Source organism: Artemia franciscana, chromosome 4 (assembly GCF_032884065.1).
Source record: "Artemia franciscana chromosome 4, ASM3288406v1, whole genome shotgun sequence".
NCBI lineage: Eukaryota > Metazoa > Arthropoda > Branchiopoda > Anostraca > Artemiidae > Artemia > Artemia franciscana.
In genome coordinates, this window is record NC_088866.1 from 39,753,064 (window position 1) to 39,774,472 (window position 21,409).

At 35.4% G+C, this 21,409-nt stretch overlaps 2 protein-coding genes across 6 annotated transcripts in view; one reads left to right on the forward strand and one right to left on the reverse strand.

Moving 5' to 3' along the window:
• LOC136026417 (retinol dehydrogenase 11-like) overlaps positions 1-4,292 on the forward strand; it is a 128,201-nt gene extending 123,909 nt beyond the window's left edge. For all 3 annotated transcript variants that reach the window (XM_065702991.1, XM_065702990.1, XM_065702992.1), the window contains exon 5: positions 3,944-4,292. In XM_065702991.1, coding sequence (XP_065559063.1) covers positions 3,944-4,114 — 171 coding nt within the window. In that variant the 3' untranslated portion in view covers positions 4,115-4,292. The remainder of the gene's footprint in view (positions 1-3,943) is intronic.
• An 8,873-nt stretch (positions 4,293-13,165) lies between these two features.
• LOC136026421 (cytokine receptor-like) overlaps positions 13,166-21,409 on the reverse strand; it is a 154,128-nt gene continuing 145,884 nt past the window's right edge. For all 3 annotated transcript variants that reach the window (XM_065702996.1, XM_065702995.1, XM_065702998.1), the window contains one exon: positions 13,166-17,748. In XM_065702996.1, the coding sequence (XP_065559068.1) occupies positions 16,882-17,748 (867 nt within the window). In that variant the 3' untranslated portion in view covers positions 13,166-16,881. The remainder of the gene's footprint in view (positions 17,749-21,409) is intronic.

Sequence of the window (21,409 nt, forward strand, 5' to 3'; positions counted from 1 at the left end):
TTGAGCTTCATCACAATGGGCAATAAACTGGAAATAAATACTAACTGACGCTCTAAAAATGTAATATTTAGAGTCGTGGGGTTAAAAATCATAATCAGCCAAAAATGTGTTATTATGTGTATTTGTAAAACCCTCTATGTAAGAAAGGTGATAAGTTTAGTGTTGTAATTATAGAGACATTAGCTTGGTTCCATAGGATTCAAATTAGTTATTATGATCATACTGTTTAGACTTGGAGATGCTGTAGATAAAGTTTTTTGAGAAGAACAGTGTGGTTCTAGGAAGGGCAGAAGATGTGTTGAACAAATTTTCATTCTTAGATTCATAATTGAGAATTCTCAAAGTCAACAGACCCCTTTAGTCTTCAGTTTTATTGAATATGAGCAAGCTTTCACTTTAACCGATGAAAGAGCTTTAGCGAAGGTCCTATCTTTGTATGGTATACCAGAAAAATACATTCAACTGATTAATAATGCTATGTACGAGAATAACATTGCTGCGGTTTAGGTAGGGAATGAGGTTAGCAGCTGATTTCGTATTAGTCTGATTATGTTGATGATTTGATTGTCCTAGATAAAAATTTAGCAAGATGAATGACTTATTGGAGGTTTTGGGACTTCAGAGCGGAAGAATGCGTTTGAAAATTTATGTTAAGAAGTATATTTATTTGATTTTTTTTTCGATGAACTTTTGAGTAAGGTAGTTTCTTTTCTTTGTTTTACAATATATTCCCTGAAGACGTCTGTTTGTTATATGGGTGAAATATTCGCTTAGGTTGTATATTATATTCGCTGTCGTCAAGATGTTATTCATTATCCTCTTATATTTTGTAAGTTAATAATAGATAAAGGTAGAAATCAAACGAAAAAGAGTAAAATGTCAACATGATGTCGACAGTCTGTCGACTTTGTGATGCTATTTCAAGCGCGGCTTAAGTTTATGACCCTTTCATAGTTTTACAACGAAGATTTTCTCCCTTTGAGATCATTCCACGTGTTATACTGGTTTATGGAGATTAAAGTTTAACTAACATTGAGGAAATAGAATGTAGATATCCAAGAGCTTAAATTTACTTATTTTTCCACATAAAAAGAACAAAAACAAGTTTACAAAAATGTTGGCAAGGCCAGCAAAAATTAGCGTCCGTTTGAATCACGCGGCTAGTGGAGCTAATAAACAAGGAAGAAGAAATCACATTAGGTGTATTGTGGAAATTATTGCAATTGCGGTTCTAGACCTGGGCAGAGGGACAGATGCCCCCCCCCCAGAGTTTTCTGGCATCTGACATTAAATTTCTCTTATATTATATTTTCACTCTCCTATGAAGGTACATCCCCCCCCCCCAGATTATTAAGCCTAATAATTATGCTAAAGTAAGAACGAGCTGACTTGAGTAGCTGTTGCGACAAATTGGATTGATAAAAATGGAAAGTAAACACTTTAAGATGTGTCCTAGAATTCATTGCGTGTTATGAATGGTAGATTGTATCCAGGGATGGAACCCTTGTGATGCTGAAACGTAATGAGCATTTGTATCCTGAAAGAAGGGCTTTGGCTTTTTCTCCGGATGGACGAATACTTTGTACCTAGGTTAAATCGGAAAAATTAGAACAAATGAGGTATTTTTAACTTGCAAAGGAGTGATCGGATCTTAACGAAATTTCATATTTAGAAGGACTTTTAACTCAGGTGTCTTATTTTAAATCCCGACCGGATCCAGTGTCATTGGGGGAATTTTGGAAAACGCTTAAAGCGGAGAGATCAGGATGAAACTTGGTGGGAAGAGCAAGCACAAGTCCAAGATACGTGACTGACATAACCGGACTGGATTCGCTCTCTTTGGAGGGGTTGGGGGGGGAGTAATTCGGAAAAATTAGAAAAAACGAGGTATTTGTAACTTACGAACAGTGATAAGATCTTAATGAAATTTGATGTTTAGAAAGATCTTGTGCTTTAAAGCTCTCATTTTAAATCCCGACCAGATCTGGTGACATTGGGGGGGATTTGAGGGGGAAACCGGAATTCTTCAAAATTGGGAAAATTGAGGCATCTTTATCTTACGAATGGGTGATCGGATCTTAATGAAACTTGATATAGAAGTATCTTTTGTCCCAGATGGTCAATTTTAAATTCGAATCGAATCTGGGGACACAGGGGTTTGAAGGGGGGAAACAGAAATCGGAAATCTTGGAAAACGCTTAGAATGGAAAGATCGGGATGAAACTTGATGGGAAGAATAGGGACAAGTTATAGATACGTGATTGACATAATTGGAACGGATCTGTTCTCTTTTGGGGGAGCTGGGCGGTGTTAATTTGGAAAAAACAGAGGTATTTTTAACTTAAGAACGGGTGACCGGATCTTAATGAAATTTGACATTTAGAAGGAGCTCATGCCTCAGAGCTCTTATTTCAAATTCCGACCAGATCTCTTGACATCGGGGGGGGGGGGGGGTTGGAGGGGGAAACTGGATATCTTGGAAAACGCTTAGAGTGGAGCGATCGGGATGAAACTTGATGGGTAGAATAAGCAAATATCGTAGATACGTGATTGACGTAATCGTACTGGATCTGCTCTCTTTGGGGGAGTTAGGGCGTGGGGTTCAGTGCTTTGGCGAGTTTTGTGCTTCTGGACGTGCTAGGACGATGAAAAGTGGTAGGCGTATCAGGGAGCTGCACAAATTGACTTGATAAAGTCGTTTGCTGATTCGACCATCTGGAAGGCTGAAAGGAGAGGAAAAATTAGAATAAATGATGTATTTTTAACCTACGAGTGGGTGATCGGACCTTAATGAATTTTGACATGTAGAAGGACCTCGTGACTCAGAGCTATTATTTTAAATCCCGACCGGCATTAAGCCTCTGATTTTCCTTTTAAATCAATCTATTGCACCTTAGACTTTTGCTAGAGCTCTTACCATATGAGCTCTTGGCTCTTCCGGCCTCGTCACAAGTGCCATTTGAGCTCTTAGCTCTTGTTTTTTAATGCCGAGGCAGCGATTACTCTCAAAATTAGCTTGTTTAGCACGGAATAGAATGTTTAACATGATTGGTTACTGTAAATAGAATATGTTCAAAATATTCCATTAAAATAGCACTGGGACTCCGTTATAGCAACTGCTAAAGTGCCCTTTTGTTCTTAAACTTTCTAACTTCGTTCGATCGAAGACATGATCTAAGAGTAAAGCCCAAGAAAGCAACACTAGCAAATGAAAAGCACTTATCTACTCTCCTACCCTACACACCAATCACCAGACACAACAAAGCTACAATGCTTCAAGTGTCTAAGATTTACAAACTCCTTCGTTTCCTTTTCACTAGAGGGAGCCTTTCTTTTGTGTTTTCTTTGGGATTGTAAAAATAGCATAATTTAGCATTGACTGTAGAGTGAAAAGATAGCTATTTAAATCAACGAATACGAATGAAATGATCCTTAGCATAATATTTTTGGCGTGAACCTAAAAAGACGTAGGAGTTTACAAGAATCAACTTCAATTTTTTTATAAAAACAGTGTATGAAGTGAGGTCTGAGTCCTCAGATTTTTTGAAAAAAAGTTTTCTGTCAGACTATTTCAAGACATTAGTAGATTGATTTGCCAAAAACGGGCCTGATACTTTTTAACAAAGTCATGTGCCATTTTCAATATGTTCGATTTCCTCACAAGAACTTCGATCAAGCGAAAATCAATAGATGGCTCTTAATAGAGTAATCAAATTTAAAAAAAGGTCGATAAAAAAAGTTTGATCATCAAATTTTTTTGTAGGCAACACATTTCTAGATATCGCCCTTCCTTTTTTTTCTTGCAGTAAAATCTTCTGTCCCTTAATGTCTAACCTACCCAGAATTAGATAGTTTTATGTTTTCTGGGCTTTAGACTTATTAGGGCATTGATGTTTTTCCTTTTTACAACTAATTAAACGTAATTCACGTTATATTGTTACAGGGAGCTCAGACAATTTTGTACTGTGCGACATCTGAATCTTTAGAAGGCAGAAAGTGGGGTTTCTTCAGAGACTGTAAACCTTACGAGAGCAAGGCCTTACAAAGATGTGGCTTAGATACTGCCAAGAAACTGTGGGATGTTAGTGCTAAGCTAGTCAAGCTAGTTAAGTAATTCTAATGTATGTTTGAGGTAAAAATTGCCAATAGTCTTTTATGTAAGATGTATTTATCTGAGTTTTAATATATCTCGTTATGTGGTATGCCTAGATTGACGTGGCAGTATTTATTTGAAGGAAAAGTAGAAGTTTTCTGTTGTAAAAATTTGGAATTATACATTTTCTTTTTTTTTTTATCAAGTGTCTAATTCTAGTTCATCTGCATCTCGACTCTTTGAACTATCGTCTTATCGCCTTTAGTATAGTTTCCTAATTAAGGCCGTGATTAAGTGAACTGAAGGAACTCGAAAATCCCTTGTTAAAATCAAAATTTATATTTAAAAAGTACTCAAGTATTCATTGGCAGAAGATACTGCTTTTAATATCAGGCCGTAGCTTCTTGAAGATGCTACAAAATGTTTGCTAGGATTTTGCTCTATTTCCTCTAATTGCTTAGAAATGTCAGAAAATGTCTCGCTCTTTTTCACAAGTGTACTCTGTGAAGATATTGCTTTTAGAAAAAAATTGGTACTATCATGAGCAGAAGACAATAGCCTGTAAGATGATTGTAACCATTTTTCGATGTATTTTCTTGTTTTCGAACAGTCTCATAGAATATTTTCAACTACCTGAAATTTTTACAAGTTTTTTGCCAGAAAGAATCGTTTCAGATCGTTGATAACACTCCTAGAGACCAGATTGACAAGCTGGTATAATTAACCTGCTATTTCCGCCAATGAATAAGTGCTATTTGAAGGATTTTTGACAATCGACTGTCTCTAGAGAATTGAGAGACAGAAGGCTAACTTTGATTTTGAACCTCGATGTTTTCAAGATCACTTAATCGCGGCCTTAAAGGAAATACTATTAAAGTGCTCTTCTGCTGTATCAAGTAAAAAAAAAAAGCGGTAAACATATCAGTTTATATAACTAGTAAGTAACCGTAACTCCCGGCCAATCAGTATAACAAAATTGTCGTATGATATTGTACAATATCTATCTGAACTAATCCGAAGAGTCAACATTAGGACCCAAAACTTTAGTAGGTTTCCGATGCTTGCAAGAGTGTATACATTTTTTCCCTTGCCTGCAGACAAACGAGCATTTCCATTGTAGATTGTATGCTATCATTAGGTTTTTATTAAAAGCTGAAGGATTTTATTCGCAGTTTGGTTAACTCAGGTCATTTTTATCAAACAGTTTGTGGTAACGAACTGTAGTAAGGAGCGACCCGGCTCAATAGTAACCAAAACTCTAAAAAATGGAATTTTGGTACCAATAGCTACATCAAAAGAATCGCATTTTAATGCTGATTTTAAATATATAAGTTTCATCAAGTTTAGTCTTACCCATCAAAAGTTACGAGCCTGAGAAAATTTGCGGTATTTTAGAAAATAGGGGGAAACACCCCCTAAAAGTCATAGAACCTTATCACACCAAAAAACACCACAAAAGTCATAGAACCATAAAATCACACCATCAGATTCAGCGTATCAGAGAACCCTACTGTGGAAGTTTCAAGCTCCTATCTACAAAAATGTGGAATTTTATATTTTTTGCCAGAAGGCAGATCACGGATGCGTGTTTATTTGTTTTTTTTTTTTTTTTTTTTTTTTTTTTCAGGGATGATCGTATCGACCCAGTTGTCCTAGAATGTTGCGAGAGGGCTCATTCTAACGGAAATAAAAAGTTCTAGTGCCCTTTTTAAGTGACCAAAAAAATTGGAGGGCACCTAGGCCCCCTCCCACGCTAATTATTTTACCAAAGTCAACGGATCAAAATTCTGAGATAGCCATTTTATTCAGCGTAGTCGAAAAATCTTATAACTATGTCTTTGGGGACGACTTACTCCCCCACAGTCCCCGTGGGAGGGGTTACAAGTTCAAAACTTCGACCAGTGTTTAAATATAGTAATGGTTATTGGGAAGTGTACAGGCGTTTTCAGGAGGATTTTCTGGTTGGAGGCAGGGGTTGAGAAGAGGGGGATATGCTGGGGGAACTTTCCATCGAGGAATTTGTCATGGGGGAAGAAAATTTCCATGAAGGGAGCGCAGGATTTACTAGCATTACTTAAAAAAAAAAATGAAAAAATAAATATGAAAAAGTTTTTTTTCAGCTGGAAGTAAGCAGCAGCATTAAAACTTAAAATGAACAAAAATTATTACCCATATGAGGGGCTCACTTCCTCCTAATACCTCGCTCTTTACGCTAAAGTATTTTTAGTAATTTCAACTATTTATTCTGCGGCTTTTGTGATTCAGGGGTAATTCTTAATGAATTGGGACACAATTTAAGCTTTAGTGTAAAGAGCGAGGTACTGACGAGGGGGCGAACCCCCTCATATATGTAATAAAAACATGAGAATACAAAAGTTCTTTACGTAAGCTAATTTATAAGTTACGTATATCTTACTTATAAAAAGATTCGTAAAAAAATAAAAGTTCTAGTTGCCTTTTTAATTAACCGATAATCGGAGGGCAACTAGGCTTCCTCTCCCGCTCTTTTTTTCTCAAAATCATTCGATCAAAATTATGAGAAAGCCATTTAGCCAAAAAAAAATAAATATACAAATTTCGTTTTAATTATTCCTCTGCGGAGAGCCAAAATCAAAACAAGCATTGATTCAAAAACGTTCAGAAATTAAATAAAAAAAACAAGTTTTTTAAATGAAAGTAAGGAGCGACATTAAAACTTAAAACGAACAGAAATTACTCCGTATATGAAAGGGGCTTTTCCTTCTCAACGCCCCGCTCTTTACGCTAAAGTTTTTTACTGTTTTAAAATGTAGAGTTAAGAGAAAAAGTCAAACTTTAGCGTAAAGAGCGGGGCGTTGAGAAAGAAAAGCCCCTTTCATATACGGAGTAATTTCTGTTCGTTTTAAGTTTTAATGTCGCTCCTTACTTTCATCTAAAAAACTTGTTTTTTTTATTTAATACGGTAAAGAAGTAAGTAAACATCGGAATTTATAAATATCCAAGTATTCATTTATTATTCCAAGGTGTTTGATTTGGATTGTCAGGTTTGTCTATCGGTCCAGGGTTGGAAGCTCCTTTTGGTTACCAAGAAACTTGGGTTCTATCACCACGTCAGCAGATATTTTTTCAAGCGATTATCTTCAATTAATTAAGTAAAAGTATCGGCTTGTTTGTAGTTACACATATATTCTAGGCTCGGTTATGCTTGCCAAATGTGTAGTGCTGGTTGCCAGTTTGTATATTTTTAAATATGTTTTCTTCTTTACCGTTTCAAAAAGAAAATGTTTTGATTATGATTCCAAGACCTTTGATTTGTTTGAAACAGTAAATCAACAATAGAAAGGAGCAAAAAGCTTTCCAGGTGTGACTAGTGGTCCAGGGCTTAAGCTCTAGATTGTTATTCAGTGTTCCTATGAACGGCAAGCAGGACTCAGTCACTCTTTTCTTTTTAAATTCCTTAACCACGTTTCTAGTATTATCTGTGTAGATAAGCTTCTTTCTGGTGTAGCAGTGGTTATAAGCAACGCTAAGAGAACAGCAAACAGAAAAGAAACATTTGGCTTCTCTGAGATCGAAAATTTTTCACAATTAGCAACCAAATGGCAGTAGACTGACTTATGAGTCTTACACAAGGGAAGAGTCAGGCAGAAAAGTTCTTCTGCCACATTGCAGCGCAATCTATCGAAAAGAGTGTTGGATCGAAATTAAACATGCACCATTGGAATCGCCATGGTTGAAAACCACATTAAGGCGAATTATAATCCTTACCTTGAACTACAAGGAAAATTAATTTTATTTTTTTTTTGCACGGGAAGCACTGATTTGCGTCCGGTTTCGCAGCTAGTGGGGCACTGGGACATCGTAGAAAGCTGTGTAAGGGTTCATTTGAAAGCTAAGGTTCATATCTACGCGGCTTTTGTAAACTTTGAAAACTTCATTATGAAGTTCTGTATGGCACAAAAATGGTAGTTTTTGGTGCCATTTATGGAGTGGAATGGCTAGGAAGTATGAAAGTATGATGAGTCTCATTACAATCTTATCCTTAAAACCTTAAGGTTTTAGGTTTAAAACTTTGAACCTAAAGTTCACGCAAAGTTCACTCATGTATACTGCCCCCCCCCCCAGGCTATTGGTAAGTTTCATAATCATCGGCTGACTAGCAGAACCAGGAGGCTACTGCAACATTGTAAAGATAAGTTTAATAGCTCATTTTCAAGGCCACGATCATATCTATGTGATTTATTTAAACTGGTCTTGATAACGTCGTCGTAAAAATTACTTTGTTCGTTTTAAGCTTCACATTCGCTCTTTAACTCCTTTAAAAAAAATCGTGTTTTTTAAAATTATTGCCTTCAATTACCCTATTAGAGACGAACCATTTTTATGCTCATTTTCAGGCGTTTATAACTGTTGCTTTAATAAATATATATATATTTTTTTTTTTAATAAAATTATGTCTCTAGTGCTTCTCTAGTCGCGAAGACTGAAACTCCTTGTCGATGCCCTAGGCGCCTCTGGAGGCACTAAAGTCTAAGGTAAGGTAAGTACTTATTGTATTTTATTTTTTTCTCAAGCTTTTAAGACTTAACACTGGGAGTCAGAAAAAATTTCAGTTTTACGTCTTACGTTAATTTGGGTTACCGTAGCTTGGACTTGGGTTGTTTTTGTACCGATTGAGAATTTTAAAGCTTTAATTTTAAAACAGTTAATCTGAAGCATATCACAGGCAGAAAGAGCGATGTGGGAATAATGTATTATTTATTTACTCTTGATTTTAGACCAGGCCACTTCGTATTGAAAAAGTTGTCGTAGAAAGTTCTAAAAAGGCTCATTCGATTGAAAATTGAAACGGCTAGTGCCTTTTTTAATAGTCAAAAGTGATCAGAGGGCAACTAACCCCCTTCTGACGCCCACCATTTCCCCGAGCACATCCAATCAAAATTTTGAGATAGCGGTTTTGTTCAACGTAGTTGAAAGGTCTGGAAATTATGCCTTTCAGAATGACACCCCCCCCCACAGCCCTCAGTGCAAGGGTTATAAGTTATGCCCCGGGGCATTTAAAGTTTATATAGAAAAGTTGATCGAAAGGTTTGGAGTGGTCTCATTGGATTGGAATCATCGGAGGGTGGATACCCCCCACACCTCGTATTTTACCGAAATGCTCATTCGATTGGAAATAGAAGGGGCTAGCGCTCCTTTTAATAGTTGGAAGTGATTAGAAAGCAACTAACCCCCTTCCCACGCCCACCATTTCCCAAACACATCCAATCAAAATTTTGAGATAGCCATTTTGTTCAAGCGTAGTTAAAAGTTCCAGAAGTTATGTTTTTGAGGAGAATACCCCCCACCAGCACTCGGCAAGGGTTGAGAGTTAGACCCTGAGGGCATATAAAAATTTTCGTAGGGGGCTATTAGATTGATTATCAGAAGTTCCAGTACTCTTTTTAAGATTCAAAGTGATCGGAGGGTGAATATCCCCCCCCACGCCTAAACTTCGTATTTACCTGAAATGTACCTGATAGAAATTAACTTCTAAAAAGGCTCCTTCGACTTGAAATTGAAGGGGCTAGTGCCTCTTTTAATAGTCGAAAGTGATTAGAGGGCAACTAACCCGCCTCCCACGCCCACCATTTCCCCAAACTAATCCAAGCAAAATGTTTGTGAAAGTCATATTGTTAAGCGTAGCTAAAAGGTCTGGAAAAGATATCTTTGAGGATGATAACAACCCCCCCCCACAACCCTCAGGGAAGGCTTTAAGTTATGCCCTGGGGTATGTAATGTTTTTATAGAAAGGGTAGTCGTATAAACTTTGGAGGGGGCCCATTGGATTAGTAGTCAAAAGTTCTAGTACCGTTTTTAAGATTCAAAGTGATCGGAGAGCGGATAATCCTCCCCCTTCCCTCATACCCTGTATTTTTCTTGCATGCATCTGATAGAAATTTTGAGATGCCCATCTGTTGTCGCTGAATCGTCTGAAAAGGCTCATTCGATGGGAAATTGAAAGGGACTTGTTATAGTCAAGAGAGATTGGAGGGCAACAAGCCCTCCAATCCCGCCGCGCCCATCAATTCCAAAAACAAATATAATCGAATTGTTGAGATAGCCATTTTGTTCAGCGTAGTCGAAAGGTTTGGAGATTATATCTTTGTTGATGACCTCCCCACCCACAACCCTCAGCGCAAGGGTTGTAAGTTATACCCCGAAGGTATTTATGGTTTTTATGGAAAGAGTGGTCGTATAAACTCCGGAGGAGGCTCATTGGATTTGAAATCAGATGTTTTCGTTCACTTTTCAAGAGTCAAAGTGATTGGCGTACCGCTTCCCCTCCCCCTACGTCGTATTTTCCACAAATGAATCCGATGCAAATTTTGAGATAGCCTTTTTGTTCAAAAATAGTCCAAAGATCATATAATAAGGCCTTTGAGTCTGGGGTAAGGGTTGTAAGTTATGCCCCAGAGGCATATAAGGTTTTTATGGAAGGGGTGGTCGTGTGAACTTTAGAATAGGCTCATTTGATTTGAAATGTGTAGTTCTAGTTCTTTTTTAAGAGTCAAACCTGATGAAGAATAACTAGCCCCCCCCCCGTCTCTGACATTCTCTTCCCAAAACACATTCAATTGGAATTGTGAAATAGCCATTTTCTTACCAATAGTCCAAAAATCATATTACAATGTCTTTAGGGTGGACACAATTCCCCAGAGCCCATTGGCAAGGGTTGTAAGTTATGCCCGGGGCATATAAGGTTTTTATGGAAATATAAGGTTTAGTCGTATAAACTTTGCATCCGATGGAGCTCATTTGATTGGAAGTAATAGTGCCCTTTTTAAGAGTCAAAAGTAAATGGAGGGTAATCAGCCCTCTCCCCCCAAGCTTATCATTCCCTAAAACATGTCCAATCGAAATTTTAAGAGAGCTATTTTATTCAGCCTTGTTAAAAAGTCCAGTAATTATATCTTTGGGGATGTCAACCTCCCCTCAGTCCTCAGGACAAGGGCTGTAAGTTAGGCAATTCGGTCATGATTTACACCAAGTACATGTTATTGAGAAAGGTATGCATATTTAAACTTAACTTTCCAAGAAGACGAAGGGCATTCAGGTGAGACTTTCAGAGAATATTGAGGGGAGTGTTCCGCTAAACCAAAACACATTTATACGGATTGTCAAAAGGGTGCAACACAGGAATAATTGAGTATTAATTCCAATATGGTAATTTCAAATGCAATATGGTAATACTGCTACTGCTAGTAGCACTACCGCTATTTAATATTATTGCTGGTAATATCAATACTACTACTGTGACTACTATTACAACTGTGCCTAAGGGTATAAATTCCCTAGGAACTTTGAGGGGGAAGATGAACTGAATCAAAACACGCACTATGTATGTAAGTTGTCTAACGTTTGTAACAGTAACATGTACTTTACGGTAACAGAAACGGTACTTTGTATATACTGTTAATACAGCCACAACAGTTGTTGTAACTAACGACGCTATGGATATTAAGATGAAACTTACAGGGAACGCTTAGGAGTTTCAATTAAAGGAAAAAATGAATGAATGCATACATGTTTTCAAAGGGGCATATAAGCAATATCATAGGCAGCACCACTCTATATTAGCCAGAAATATCATTGAAACTTTTAAAGAAGCTAATTCGATTCAAAATTAAAAGCTCTGGTGCCCTTTTGAAGAGTAAAAAGAGATTGGAGGGCAAGCAGCTGTTCTTCTTAAACTCATTCATTTTCCAAACACCAAAATTTTGAGTCTATGGTTTCCAATAAGACACCTTAGCAATATATCGAGAACGACTGGGGGTATTAAGTTGAAACTTTTGGGATACTACTATTACTACTTCTGCTATTACAATTTAAATAAACAAAGAGTGTAAGTGTATCCAGGTTGTCAAAGAGCAATGATAAAAATTTTGTGAATGATTTTAAGTTTTATTTTTCAGGTCAACTTCAGAAGCTAAAAAATTAAATTAAAAAATACCATTTGTGTCAAGATTAAAAATTGTTGAAAAAGTTTCTCCAACGTACAAATAGCAACTCGTACTATCGATTCTTAACTGAAAAGAAGTAAAATATTTTTTTTACATGAACAATTCTATGTCAATAAAGAACGAACAAAAATTAATTTAAAAAACTTTCCACAGAAAAAGTTTTTCGAAGAAAAGTAAAGACCTCCATTAAACCAAGAATGAGGAGAAATAAAGTCAAAAAACATTCCAAGCATAAAACTACCACAAACCTTTATCAACAAATAAATGAAACTCAAAACGAACAGAAATTACGATAAATAACCAAGTCAAACTCAAAATGAACGAAAATTAACACGAGTAGGGCTGATAACCCCCGTGCCTTCTCAAGACCAGAACATAATTTGCGCTTTACTGAAAACAAAATACGATTTAAATGTTTTCACTTTTCTTAATTTCAAAAACAAATTATCAAAACTTTAATGAATAAATATCAGGATATTTAAACTGACAATCCACGGTTGTTTGTCGTTTTTTTTTCTCAGTTTCTTACAACAATTAAATTTTCTACTTTTGATTTAATTTTACTATTGTAAAAGGGCCTTTTTGCGTTTAAAATTTTTATTTTGATTCTCTGTCATTCACAAGTAGAGAAAATTGGTAGCCAAGTGAAACTTAAAAAAAGAAAAAAATTGACAAATTTGAAGAAAACTGATTAGTTTTTTTAAACAATAATTTAAATTTGTTATTTATTATTGATATTCCATTAATTGCCTTTCTTTAAATTTGAAAGCAGCATCTTTAAAAAATGGAAGCATTGAAGAAAATTTACTTTTACGTAAACAAGTTACGGCTTGAATTAGATGAGAATAATTCGACTGTATATTCGAATAGTTTTTATGTTCCTTCGGCATTTAACTTATAATTTGTCTAGGTATACCGAAAGGAAGAGGATACCGGAGGGGTATTGCCATTTTCCTTAAATCTTTCCCCCTCCCACTACAAGAATGCAGACTTATCTTCCCAAGAAACAATTTGTGGTTGCCCGTGGTATTATACTTTAGGCGTGATAGTGCTAGTTTCTCATTAGTCAAACGGCCAAACAAGATCCATATAGTTCACAATATATTTATTGAATAATATGAGAGTAATAGACTTTGCACTTAAAATATAGAATACAGAGACATATTTCGAATACGAAAACACTGATAATAAAAACGATACAAATTCCAAACCCATTTTCCACCAAACAAAACACACTCAGAAAACATAATTTCTATACATATGTCATAGGGTAGCCTATCGCTTCTCAGATAGGTTAAATTTTAGTAACATCATTTATGGAATATATCTTACCTATAAGTTATAGAGAAAACCGCATATTACAGGTACTTATCCAACAAGAAGTCCACATAACAATTTTTTCCAATTAACCGAAAACAAAAGAAGTAAAAATCCATTTATTAGCTTTTCATTTGTCCCTGCGAAAACTTAGAAGAGACATTGTAAAGAAATTTTCAGAGTTTACAGTCATGGAAAAAACATGCCTATGGCATATTAAGAAATCAGTTTGATCCAAAGTCCGAAAAACTCTACGTCAGTCAACTTGGTTTCTAGATTTTGCTATCGAATTTTTTTCGCCAATAATTAATACTAAATTTGACGCATAGAAATGCTCTAAATTGACTCTTTTCACTCCTGGCTTCTTTCTTTATTGTCATTTATCTACTGATTTCTCACGTTTAATTAGAATCATTTTTTCACGTAGATGATGTCTCAATGGCTTGTCGTTTTTTTAGATATATCTTCAATAGCGAACAGTATATTTTATACAATTTGTTTGTTTCACCGGACCCTCCGACTCACATAGCACACAAACTTGTATTATTTGCTTACTCTAATCGATACTTAATTAGCAACATATAAAAGACATAGTCATGGATTAGGTGTCATGTAATTACAGGGAGGATAAAAAAATAAGGGGTTAATCAATTAGTAATTTGTAAAGTTCTTTTTTATGACCTGAAATAAAATATTATTGAATCCTAAGGAAACCTTTTCGGTGTATGAGCTTGGTGTAAAGAAGAAATCTAGCATATTCATGTATTTAACCAATCATAATGGCGAAGGATGAGGAAACGTTAACATGATTCTATTTCAAGTATTTACAAAAGCTTTGCAGTAAAATTTGAAATTTTCTTCCGTACACTGGCAAGAATTCAAAACATGTGACAAGTTTATCGTTGAACCTGTCCACTCCACAAACCCCATTTTTATTAATTCGGATAAATTAAGATGGGCATGGGGGAGGCGCACGGATATTTTCATTGGTTATTGGTTCCGTACGAGCTGAAAATATCAATATCTACTGAAACGATTTGATGAGCCAAATTATAAGGGATACTTGTTTACATTTTTAAAAGAAGTATTTATAGATTTTCCTATTCCAAAGCGTCACAAATTTCACTTTCTTTCATTTAAGTTTTAGGATAATTTTGTTGGAGGACGGTACTTTGCAATTTTGCTCATTTACTAGGCTTTTTGGAATTTTATTCTCTGGTGCGTCCTATGAATAAATTTCAGGCCTCAGATTTACGAACAATTGGAGCTTCATAGTACCATGTCCTTTCGATCTCGCGCAAAGAAGGTAAAATGAAATTTAGGCGAAATCAGAAGAAAAAAAGAATCTTTCATAGTTCGACAAAAAGATCTCTATTTACCAAGAGTTCACTGACCCAGACACAACTGTGTGTTAACTGTGAAACAAACAAGGGATGTAAAACGATCTAGCAAAGAAGGGGAAGAAAACAATATTTGAAAATCCTCATATCAAAAATAAAAATTTAAATTGTTAGCATTTTTTTAATCTAACGTGTACATCTATAAAACTTAACAAAATAAATAATGAAATCATAATCCCAAAGTCTGACTATAATCTTTTTAAGAACTAATAACCGTAAAATAGAACTCCACTTAGCTGTGATATTCGAAATGAGTAATCAAACAGGTACCCTTCAGCTATCAGGTGTAAATGGAACGACCAGATAAGAGTCTGTTCTACAAAGTGTTTAAATTTCTATACAGTGGCCACTATAGTCACAACTGCATTGTTGCAGTGGATTGATTTATGCAAGGAACAAAGACAATGAATGTACCAACCACTTTACTCGAAAACATTTTCGCCATCTATGAACAAGCTCTATCACTCTCTGCTGGACACTTGTCTTCATCAGCAAAAATTGAAGAAAAACCTTGCTGATTTACACCCTCATCAGATTAAATCTTGAGCTTTGGGGAAAACAAGGTAGTAAAGTTTGACACAAGGTCAGGTTAGCGTAGTGAGTTTGGCACTCTATTCAAGCTCTAATATTTCTTGAAGAGTGACTAACAAACGTTTATAACAAAATGTACAGATTTTTCTGTGAAGGACCAGTATTGTGCACTTTGCTGATTGATGATGAAAGGTTTTAGAGGAGATAGGCAATACATTCATAGATTAATCTGTATTCTGTATACAAATAGATACTATCTAAAACAAAAATAGATGTGATCATGCCTTTTCTGCCAATGATTAGCACCCACACAGTGCCACCTATTCGCAAAAATGCAGGAGATGGGCGGGATGGAAATTCAAAGAAGGTATTTATTAAAATATAAGCGGAAGGAGGAGAAAACTGTCTCCAAGTGCCCTGTATCAACACAACACAGATAATGTAATTCATCGTGAGAAGAACCCAAGGGTGTATGTGTACAATAAAAGATCTTTAAAAATAAAACTGCTGAAAGAATGATATGAATTGTATATAGATCCAAAAAGAAAAAAAAAAATTAAGTACACTCGGCACTGAAAAAATTCACAATGAAATCATACTAAAAGATCAATTTTAATCCCCTAGACATTTCTGCAGAAACACAAACATCCTATAGTCCTTTCCACGACTGCAGTATCAGCAAAATTGGTAGTCAATCGACGTTAATTCAGTTCCTTCTCTAATTTCATTATTTTTACTTTTTCCAAATCGTTTTTTTAGTGTTTTCCATACAATTTTCCTGTTTCTGCTTCTTTTTTTTTAACTCAATGGACCCCTTCCCTCCAAAAATTCCAACAAACAGATCTTTAATTAATTTAAAGCAAGATACTTATTTAAAACTCCTAAGGTGTAGTTTAGCTTGAAATTTTTTGTCGGAGTATTCGTCCCTTCCTTAACTCTCCAATTTGCAAGTAGTTTTAGGGTAAAAATAGCAAGAAAAAGACTAGTTACAATCTTGTTTACCCTTCACCTTTCAGAATAGTAAAAAGGTGGTAAAAAAGCAATAATTTTGGTAAGTAATTAAAAAAAAAGACAATTAACTGGTCACTCATAGAATAGTTTTCATTTATGATGGAAGCTAATCCAGATAGTTTCAATGCATCAAAAAGATGTAGTTTTAGAATACGTCATTTAGGCAAGAAATATATATATATATATATATACGTCATTTCACAAACATTTCCTTTCACCTATTATTAAGGCAGTTAGTAAAAAACAAAAAAAAAAAAAACAATCCACTTAGTTCCAGGGTAGCAACTTGCCTAATAAAGGTAAAAAAATTCTACAAAACATAATTGGTCTTTCATTTCGATATATTTTTCACGTCATTGTTTATGGTAGAAAATAACAGAAATGTAGTCTTTGTAGCCAACTCAGCTGAAAGAAGCAACGAAACTTGCAAATACTATCTGCAGTGAATTTATACTGGCAGGACTTTAAGTGTCTCTTTGTTTTTCACAACCAAAAAACACCCAGCTGAATATATCAAACCAAAGTTGCTTCATACAATAGTCTCAAATCACTGAGAATCCACAGTCACGTAGCCTCCACAATTCTTCTTATCTTTTTTAAAATCTGGCAATGTGGGTATATAGCCTTGAGCCTGGGATTTATTTTCGATTCCGACCTGAACATAGCCTTCAGGAGGTATTGGTACTTGTATGTCCTTTTGGTCTAAACAAATATCCGAAATACATGACTTTGAATTTATCATACCTTCACTTTTACCGTTAGTATCTAAACCTATATGAACATAACTTTGAGCAGGCCCAACCTCTGACTTATTTGGGCTATCAGGCATTTTAAAGGCAAGATCAGCCAGTGTAGAAGGGTCCCAATTGTTTATTTTATCTTCTGCCTGATATTCGGGCATTTTAAATGATTTTGGAAAATTTTGCATTTCCATCAGAGTTGACTTTTTGAAATCAGGTGCAGGTACATACCCCATACTGGGTCCCATCCCAACATGAGCATATCCTTGGGATAGTTTATTATCTTCATCCTCTAACGGCAAGCTTATGTAGCTATTAGGGTTTTTATCTTTGTTTGATAAAGGTTTTTCACATAGTTCAAAATCATCACGTTTTAATGAAACAATCTTGGGTTGCAAAACGTAATGCTTGTCTTGCAATAAGCTTGACTCTGAGCTTGTAGAGCGACCGCTTAATGAAGGACTCGACTTTATATTTTCAGAAGGATACGGTACATATCCGGCAGAAACCCTATCTTTCGAATCCAATGTTTTTTTATCTTCGACTCCGAAACGGGAGTAACCTTCAGGGAGCGAGGATACAGTCACTTCGGCAGATGTTTTTGGAAGACACAATGATGCTGATCGATCAACGTCTTGTTTCTTCCCTGATGTCTCTCTACAAGAATAGTCGCCCTGAAAGGAAATATAATTTTAATTAGTTGACGAAACATAGCTAAAAAAAAGTAGCCCAATAAATTGAAACTCTAACGAAACCTAGAATTAACAGTTTAATGGAAGCACCTTGGGTCTTATCCTACTAATATGCCATTTGACACCAAGTTTATGCATATGTTCCTTGAAATTTTAGCAAATAAAAATTATGAAGTTAATAGACCTATGTGCATAAATTTTCCTAAGTAGTCAGCATTATTTTAAAATTAACTATATCCAGCGGCATAATATGGTAAGATTAAAGCAGCAAAATGTACACAACCTCAAAGCATATGCAGTTCAGGCGGTAACATAATATTAAAAATTTGCAAAACAAACTAAAATTATTATTATAAGCTCTTAGGATGCTTTCAATCCCCAATAATTCAAGCAATAAATTCAGGGAACCTACACTTGGTACAAACAGAGTGTCCGCAGAGTCTAGAATCGAGAAAAATCACAGGTTCAATATACTTGACTCAATGAATTACGAGGATAGTACAAAATTGATGTCAATGCAAATTTATCCTATCTGGTTGATACAATTTTTTGGAAATGTGTTAACACAGTCATTGCACATGATGGAGATCCTATTGAGAGAGAGAGAAGGATTTGTTCATTAAACAGATGATAAACCGAAAATGGTTACTACCTCCCCTAAAAAGCAAATCTTGTCCGAGGGGGAGATAGAGAGAACAAAATGCATAAAATAAAAGAACACTAGACTACCGACGCCACTAATACCACCACACTCAAGTATAAATATGAAAAAAAAAACAAAAAAAAACATCATTCCTTTACTTTTCCTATGGGAACTACATATCGTCAAAACCCCCACAATCAATTTGAATGAATCAAAACTCATAATCCACAAAAAGCAGTTCCTTAGTGGTTACTCGAAATACAACGGGATCTCTAATACTCCTTCTATTACTCGTCAAACTGTTCCGAATCCGTGTACCCCTATATAAAACAGAAAAACAAACGGGAAGAAATGCCTCTAGAAACACTTAAATCAACACTACCCCTTGTATCATGCGAATGAACAAAAGACCTAACGCATAATAAATAATTAAAACAACGTGGTTGAATATTCTGCAGTAATCCAAAAATAAACCGCAATACATAAAATTCCCAAAATGTTGAAGGTTGGATAAAATTCCCGAACAGACTGACGAGGAGGAATCCCTGCTAAAAGCCTAACTGCATGATTTTGTAGAACCCTTATTGGTTTAAGGATAGATGGAAAATTGGAGAGCCAAATACTTAAACAATAAAGTATATACGGGTATATAAGAGAAAAATAAAGATGGCAGAAGATAGATTTAGAACAAACAAATGCTGGAGTTTCTTCATTATACCTTGATTTTTTGCCTAAATTTTACTAGTTAAAGTTACATGCTGCTTAAAAGATAGAGCTTCATCAATTACAATCCCAAGGTATTTAAAAAAAACGGTCCGTTTTATAACTCTATTAGACGTATTTAACTCCTTCATGCATGGGTACAAATCTGGTAAAAATGGGTAAAAACTCCTTCATCCATGGGTAAAAATTCATTGCATATATCATCTTCCAACTTTAAAGTCTCTCCCTTTGCACTGATTAATTCACCGTCAACATTGCTTGTTTTTAATTCAATCACTTCTTTTATTAATCCCCAAGTTTTTCTAGGGCATCCTTCAACCTCCTTAAACTTCTTCTAAAAGTATTTCTTTTCTTTTCATTTCTTAAATCGGTATTCAACTTGTTTCGATAAGCTTAATATAACTCCTTATTTCCTTGTATTGGGTTAGTTATTTGAGACTTAAACAATTTATTTCAAACATTTATTTGCTTCAATATCACTGGATTGGTCCAAGGTTTTTATTGAAGATTTTATTTGGATAAGAATATGATGTTACTTGATTGATAATTAAGTAACTTTTAATTACATTTAACTTATGTAATTGTAACTGAAATTATGAAAAAAATATGCATTCTCAAATATTTACTATTTGAAACATAAACAAGTAAAATACAGCTTAATTTTAATTACATATGACAAATATCCAACTACCCCATTTATCCAGACTTACCAAACACCCTACAGTAAACTATTCTTCAGAAGAAGTTAATGAGCCGCTAGTGACCTCAAAGAAAATATTCCAGTGGAGATTTCTAAGGAATCACTGAGTCCAAGTATGTGTCCAAAAAACAAGTTTCAGAACTATACTTTCCCAATATATGGGGTACAAAATTGCTTTTAGTGAGCCTTTGAGCTTTACAGAGGAAATGCTACCTAGAGACGTACAAAGGATGAAGGTTCTCAGGTCTAGTCAAACTCTCCTGAAATCACAGGACTATCGGATTTTTCTTTTGATTTCCTATATTTCGTCTATTTTTTTTGCCTTTTTTAAACCCCTCTAGAAAAGAGTTCTACGCATGTACTTGGACTTGCATCGTTCTGTTGTATAATACCACCGATAGGTTACCTTTCCTTCTTATCTTTCTTCATTAAACAAAACTCATGGTCATCGTTAATATGTATTCAGAATATAAATTTGTAAAATCCAAGTTTTTCAGAACACTGAATGAACGAAAAAAATTATCTCGAGTCCAGTTTTGAAAGAGCTAGAATAATTTATCTACACGTATATTTTTTGAGGTTACCTTTGCATGTTTTGAGGTTATTTTGGGTAAACTAATTGGCCGAATACAAGCAACTGGGAACGGGTTTTGGCCAACTTTAGATGTTGCCAATGTTTTTAGGTTATTTTGGGTAAACTAATTGATTGAAAGTAAGCTACTGGGAATATTTTTTGGCCAACTTTAGATGTTCTCATGTTTTGAGGTTATTTGGGGTAAACTAATTGGCTGAAAGCAAGCTACTGGGAATGGACTTGGCCCAACATTTAGATGTTGACATGTTGTTAGGTTATTTTGGGTAAACTAATTGACCGAAAGCAACCTACTGGGAATGAGTAGGGCCCAACATTTAGATGTTGCCATATTTTTAGGTAAGTACGAAGGTTCCAGGATGTAGGCTTTGGAAAAAAGTTATTATGACGTTAGAATGTTAGAAAGACATGGTATTTAATTAATTCAGTTCTTAGAGCTACTCCTGCTCTGCCTTCAGTTCCAACAACGCTAATAGGCGATGGTAAAACCGTCCAAGGAGAAGAAGATGTTCAGCTAGAGCATACTTCTTATTTTGCTTTTGCTTCCTCTGCAAGCTGTGTGACTTCTCGTTGCATTTTCAGAGCCTATCTTGGACCTCCATGTTTAAAGTCAATGATCTTGAACCCTGTTTCTGAGTTTGAGGTAGCTCGTATCAGGAATACTCTTAAAGGATCATCGTTTTCAGGGCCAGACAGAATTCCTAACAGGGTTATCCGTGCCATTCTGCAGGCTATTCTATCACCATTGGCTAAGCTTGTCAATCTGTCTGTCGAGATAAGAATTTTCTCTGAATCTTTCAAGCGAGCTAAGGTTATAGTGCTGCATAAACCTGGTTCTCGGAGTAATCCTGACAATTATAGGCCAAATTTTCTGTTATCTGTTTTCATCAAAATTTTTTATTGCTATCCAGGCTTCTTACTTTTCTAGATGCAAAAGAATTTTTGCAAGATTTCCAGTTTGGATTCCGAGCGAATCACTCTAAAG